The 7,183-nt window shown below is 28.2% G+C and overlaps 1 protein-coding gene across 4 annotated transcripts in view; it reads right to left on the bottom strand.

The window, feature by feature from the left end:
• Window positions 1-3,902: 3,902 nt before the first annotated feature.
• Window positions 3,903-7,183, bottom strand: part of LOC100163019 (CG32204-like) — a 153,985-nt gene continuing 150,704 nt past the window's right edge. For 3 of the 4 annotated variants that reach the window (NM_001163036.1, XM_029486054.1, XM_029486055.1), the window contains 1 exon segment: window positions 3,903-4,197. In NM_001163036.1, the coding sequence (NP_001156508.1) occupies window positions 4,111-4,197 (87 nt within the window). In that variant the 3' untranslated portion in view covers window positions 3,903-4,110. 4 annotated transcript variants of the gene reach the window in all.

Below are 7,183 nucleotides of genomic sequence, written 5' to 3' on the forward strand. Positions count from 1 at the left end.
AAATTTCACTGAATGTTTATATTAGCATTTTATATATACGATAACATTTTGAAAATAATTTGACTCTTTTTGAGCTGTTTACGGACATTGTAAGTTTTCAATTTTAGATTCTGAACGAAGTGATGAATGTATTGATTTTACAATGATGTGTGTTTTTTTTTTTTTTTTTGTGTCTGACGACAACTTTTGGAGCAGTAAAAATGCTTCGATTTTCAAAAGTTGTACCTTTTCTGAAAGGAAAGTGAATCTAGTTGGTACTTTGGGGGGTCAAAAGTGAAAATTTCCCAATACTTTTCAAAAGCGGCAGAAAAAACCTTAAAAAAATAACGGAAAAACGCGAATTTTTACGCAAAACCAATTTTTGACAAAAACGAAAACTTAATTTTACTGTAACTCAAAAAATAATTATTGTAAGCACTTGAAATTTGCAACAGATGTTTATATTAGCGTTGTCTATACAGGGTTAAATTTTCAAAGTGTTTCGACTTTTTTTGAGCTATTTATAGACAAATGAAATTTTCAATTTTTCTAAGTATTTTTTTTTAAAATAACGATAAAAAATTTTTGGTTGGATAGAAAACTTTGAAAATTTAATACAAGGTTTCTTATAAGTTGTTCTCACAGTGATAAAAAAAAATCCAAAATCGTTAGTCACAATTTTTTTTTATAAGTGCTTAAAGTTTAAATTTATACGAAATATGTCAAAATTGCGAAAATTTGCAAGTAATTTTGTGGTTGAAAAATCGTAAAATTTTTTTCTTTTATAACTAAGCTTTTAAAATTTGGTACAAGGTTCTCCATAAGTTTTTCTTTAAATATCTGTAAAAAAAACTCAACCGGACTAAGACAAAAAATTTTTAGGAGTGTTTGAAATTTAAATTTTTACAAAACCGCATTAAATAACGGTTTAGCCTCAAACGATTTTTGATATTTGTTATTATTCAAAAAGTATGAGTCGTAGACACTTGAAAATTTTACCAGTTGTTTAAATTGACATTTTCTTTATATAGTTTTATTTTCAAAATATTTCACTAATTTTTAATCTATTTATAGGCAATTGAAATAATCGATTTTTTTTGATTTTTTTTTTTATAAATGTTGATAAAAAAAAATTAGCTGGGACAAAATACTTGAAAATTTAATAGAAGGGTCCACATATGTTGTTCTAACTCCCATTCAAAAATTATAAAAATACATAGGCACAATTTTTTTTTATAAGCATTTAAAGTTCAAATTTTGACTAAATACGTAAAAATTACGGCAATGTTCAAATAATCTTAAACAGAAATTCATAAAAGTTTTTCTTTTTAATTCTAAGATTTGGAAATTTAATACAAGGCTCCTAACATATTTTTACAATAGCAGTTGCAAAATAAAAGGAATACATTGTCACAATTTTTATTTATAAGCATTTAAAGTTCAAATTTTGACAACATATTATGTAAAAATCACGAAAATTCGTAAATTATTTTATGCTAGAAATTCATAAAAAATTTTCCTTTTATATCTAAGATTTCAAAATTTAATACAAGGCTCATAATATATTTTTACAATAGCAATTGAAAAATAAAAGAAATATATAGTCACGATTTTTTTTTATAAGCATTTAAAGTTCAAATTTTGACTAAATACGTAAAAATTACGGCAATGTTCAAATTATCTTAGACAGAAATTCATAAAAGTTTTTCTTTTTAATTCTAAGATTTGGAAATTTAATACAAGGCTCCTAACATATTTTTACAATAGCAGTTGCAAAATAAAAGGAATACATTGTCACAATTTTTATTTATAAGCATTTAAAGTTCAAATTTATACGAAATATGTCAAAATTGCGAAAATTTGCAAGTAATTTAGTGGTTGAAAAATCGTAAAAATTTTTTCTTTTATAACTAAGTTTTTAAAATTTGGTACAAGGTTCTCCATAAGTTTTTCTTTAAAAATAATATATCCTAGACTGACAAATCATCTCCGTTTAGAATCGTTTTTCGTATACAATGATATAATATCATTGGATTCAAATTTAATTCCATCCATTACAGTAACCCACTTGTAACCTACTGTACAGCAGAGCGACATCCACGACTTACCCGCCTTTTTTTCTTTCTTTTTTTTTTTTATACAAAACACAAAAAAAAATATATAAGTACACTGAATCATAACAATAAGAATAATATTGATACATTTCCTCAGTAATAATAATTTTAATAGTTTTTTTTTTTTTTTAATTAGTTGAACCATATCTATCAGGAACCTTTTTTTTTCTTTGTGATTTCCTTAACACTTTTTCCTCATTCTTTTCATTGTGTGTTTCCTTAATTTCATTCTCTTTATCTAGTCTCTGAAATGTTTTAACCTTTTTCGGAAAAATATCATTTCTTCTGACTACCCTGTGCGTATGCTATACGGTTTCTAATACCCTAATCGCCGACGTTCGTATTTAATTTCGGACGTCGTATACAGAGTGTTGACTTGAAGTCGTAGGGGAATTAGGTCCGTCGATAATATATTTTTGAGTCATCGACTTTTTGTCGGTATAGGTAAGCTAGCGTGCGAAACGTAACGAGCGTCGTCGTGGTATCCATGTACCTAAAGACTTGATAATCGCAATAAAGGAGCCAAGCTGCAAGGGCAGACGATGCGGACGTGTGTAATCATTATAATTATATTTAGAAAATAAAAACGCCATTAATCATCGACGTGCGTAATAGATCTTTCGGGGACTTGTTATCGTTCTTCACACTTAACCAATTTCTTCTTTTGATCCCTCGAAATGGGAATTTTATTGATGAAAATTGCCAATTTAATGGGGTTTTATTTTCTCTTTAAGGATTATTTTCGTGACAGTGAACGATGATGATAAATTGATTGTTGTGCGTTGCGCTCTATTACGTGGCTCGTGTAAACATATTTCTTTGAAGTCGTTTGTTTTATACAACCGATTATCGATAAATAAAGGAATACAATAACTGTAAGTTTCAAACTCTATATTATTATTATTATGGTCGGCGATGTTTCGCTTATACATTTTCGGATTAGTGAAAAGTTTTGAACTTAAAGTTCAACCGGGTATAAAATTAAAAAAAAAAAATTATAGGATATCGAGGAAATAGTCCAACAATGGATTGTAATGACTTATCTTTTAACCATAAAAATATTGTGTTAAGAGACCGCTTCCAAATCCCAGGATAAATAGGATTAGACCGGCCAAAAAAATATCTGATCCGAGATATTTATTGACGGGAGAAATGTTCGAGCATAATAAAAAAACAAACGACAGAATACCGAAAGGCGGGATGATAGGTTGGTCGTAGAGGATAAAAGAAGTTGAGGAAATGCCAGGAATAGAAAAAAATACCAGAGGATAAATTTAGAGAAATATTTGTGAGCAATCCAAAAAATGTTCTCCCCACGGGGTCGTTATTTATCGTAATGGTACACTTTATTGTGTACATTATAATATATTGTATCAAGTATTACGAGTACATTAAACTTTTATCTTAATTATATTATTCTGCTTTAAATTCATTTATTTTTTGGTGTTTTTTATAAATCATATTTACGTTAGTTTATAATCTACTTCATTTACCTGTTTAATTAATAAACAATAATTAAATAAAACAACGAATCTGTAATGCCAGCAAGTATGAATAAATTAATTTAATTGAACTTAAATTAAAATAGAAAAAAAACGAGTGATAATATTTCCTTACGTATTTTGCTGGTATCATATGGTATGTGTATTTTGAAGACATTTTTTTTATAAAGTATGACTGGGGGTCTATTTTACCTTAATTCTCTTCAAGTACGCACAAGCGAACATGTTTTATAATACAAAAATGTCTTAGGTTGCTGTAATTATAATAATAATTGTTACGTCATAGTATAAAATAAAACATTGATCATAACGTAAAAATAAAATTTATTTTTTTATTCATCATTGCGGGTTTTTTTCAAAAATTATTTTCAACCAAAACAAATATACAACAACATTTACATAATAGTTATCAGTATTCATTATAAGAAATCATCCATGCTCGAGGATAGAGTCGTGTCAGTGTCTTCTGCCGAAGATATGGAACCGGGATAACGTCCTGGTCCCGAAATTTTACATCACAGCTCAATGGTTTCTGGACCTTTCCACGTTACTCCCAATCGCACCATATTGTAGAATTTTATCACGCTTAATAGACTCAACACCTGCTCGAAAAAAAAAATGTATTTATGTAGGTATATAATAATATATAGTTAGTTATTAATATACATGTCAATTTAAAAGTCAAGTTTAAACAAAAACGATTTTTCGTTAAACTGAATTTTCTAAATAAAATGTTGTGCATCATTTTATCGCGTCGACCAATAAAATACCGTAGGTATAAATTAAAAATATTTGTCTGTATTATTTGGAGCATAATATTTATAGCATTAGTAAAATTCGTATGACAGATTAATACATCATGCAACGTTCAATATTATATAACAGGTTATAGGTATCGTTTTGGTATATTTTATTAAAATGTAATATATGTATAGACGTATGGTTTTGGTATTATTATTCAGTCACTTGTTTCGGAAAATCCTCGATGGAGCAATACGTACATAATAACATTTTTGGCCAACTGACGAGATTGACTGAAATTAGACCAAGAATTAGTGATTTGTATGTTTCATAAATATTTTACGATTCTTCGGCCATTAACATTAAATTATTTTCGTTTACTTGATATAAATGTACAGACTCAGTGAAACTTTAAACGACCAATCGACGGCGTATTAGAGAGGCGATACATTTTTTATGAACATTTTTGCAAACGATATTACATCAATTTATCAGATAGCTTCGTCAGTTGACAGTGACACCACCAAGAACAATAAACGTACGTCAATTATTTAAAAAAAAGAGAGAGAGAGCTTAAATCGAACACCAGGTGTCGGCGGAGTTTTTATGCCGGTTTTTGACTCGGCAAATTTATTTATGGTTTTCTAAATCTCCCTTAAACGTGTTTCCAATGTTACCAAGAATATTAAATGAACTATGAATTCTCTTGGGAATTATTTTTATGTTAAATTATCATTTTTCGATTAGTGGATTTTATTTTTATTTTTGAAATTATTTTATTTAAACATTGACGTTTGGTGTGTAATTTCCAAGCCATGGAAATGTATCCATTAAATGAATAATATTTTATCCCTAGCTGTCAATATTGTATTATGCATATTTTTGTCAAACTGTTGATAATATTTTATTTTGGCGTTGTTCATGACCTGGCATATTAAATCGAACACTGGAGGTGAAAGGGTGTCTCTGTGTGTGTATAGTGTGTAGGTACGTGTGTATCAGTGAGCAAAAGCTACATAAATCCCCCATAATGGCAAAGGCTCTGCGCAGAGAAAAGGATTTTAATACGTGTTTATTAAAACGAGTCACCCTTACTAAAAAATTCTTTGTTGACACACAAATTAAAGCGAAGAAGTCAAGTTGATTTATTGCATTAACCAAAAATGTTTAAAAAAAAATTAAAAGTTTTTAGTTGGTGTGATGGTTTTTTTTTTTTTTTTACAAATACTGTAATTGGTTTTTAATTCTTTTATGTTTTCAGCAAATTTTCCGATTATTACCGAAATTTAAAGCACGCTGAAAGACATTTAATTATATCGTATAGACGCTTAGTCTATTGCTATCCTATATTGTCCATCGAAAGCGTCAGTCGCCGAATGTTCGTCAGTCCGATTTCGACCTCGGAGACTTCGCTTTTTCGGATACTATATGTAGATGTATAATAGGTATATGATAGATAATATCTTTAACGCCTCAAGCACGAATGGAAAGGCTGACACAAAGTCGACCGTATCAACGTAGAGCAGCGTATATGTAATAGAGTTTCAGCATTATAACCCTTTTATCCAGTCTGATTTATAAAGCCCGTTATCTTGGAGATGGTATATATAATATGGTTTTCCTATATGTTCGAGTGCGCACGCATCCACCCAACCACACATACACACACACACGCACACACACAACACCATATTAATATATATATAATCCGACGTGCGTATAGGCTGACAAATGTTATCTCTCGAGCTTTGGCGTATCGTACTAATGATTGCGCTGGGCGCTTAATAATAAAAATAATAATTTGTTGACTTTGAATTGAGTAACAGTGGAAAACATTTCGATAAATATCTTATTATAGTTTTTAATTAATTATCATGTACCACAACTAGTGATGTAAATTTTGATGAAAATTTTATAATTAATCATATTAATTTCTTATCAAATAAATCTTTTGATATTATATAGTTGTAGTATATTTAACCTTCATAATTATATTTTTAAATAATATGTACTTTTATTATCATTTACCCATTTTAATATAATTTTGGTATTATTCTAATGAACATAATATAGTAAATTCAAAATAAAAATCATTAAATATATATAATATATACCTATATCAATATATAATATTTAACTCGGTAATTTATGTGCATTTTATTGTTCGAGTCACTTCCTCAATTTTATCCAAATTGTATTTATTTTTTTTATTATAAGTGTTTTGTTTGACTCTGGCGTTATACTTGTTACAATGTAAATAAAAATGAAACAGTAATTTTATTAAGTATTTAAATATATTTAAACTTAAAAATTAATTAATTTAAGAAAAGTACAAAAAAACAAATTTTCAAAATTTTCAAGTTTTCAAAAAAAGCTGAAAAAAAAATTTTCAAGCTTACATCTCTAACCACAACTATGGTGGTTAGATTGCATAAACATTGCCACGGGTGTATAATGACGATGAACCATAAGTATAACACACAGGTAAATGCGGGTAACGGAAAAGGTTATGTGGTTTAATTTTGTAATCATTTTTTCGATTTGAGTTAAAAAAAAAAAAACATTAAAACGTTTCGGTTTTCAGTGTATGATTTTCATTATGTTGATGGTAAGCATATTTTTTTATAAGTTCTATATTTGTGCAGTGTCAGTAGAGAAGCCTCAAGTATGTGTTTGTACTGTACAACTTTGTAATCGCGTAATACAAATTGATTTTACTCGATTTTGTTGTTAACTTAAAATGCTCTTTTTTATCACATATAAGTATAATATTTGTGTGCATATTTATTTAAAACTTATAATGTGGAATTATACCTCAAAACACTTAATTCAGGGACGGATCCAGGG

The sequence above is a fragment of the Acyrthosiphon pisum genome, chromosome A1 (assembly GCF_005508785.2).
Source record: "Acyrthosiphon pisum isolate AL4f chromosome A1, pea_aphid_22Mar2018_4r6ur, whole genome shotgun sequence".
Lineage (NCBI taxonomy): Eukaryota > Metazoa > Arthropoda > Insecta > Hemiptera > Aphididae > Acyrthosiphon > Acyrthosiphon pisum.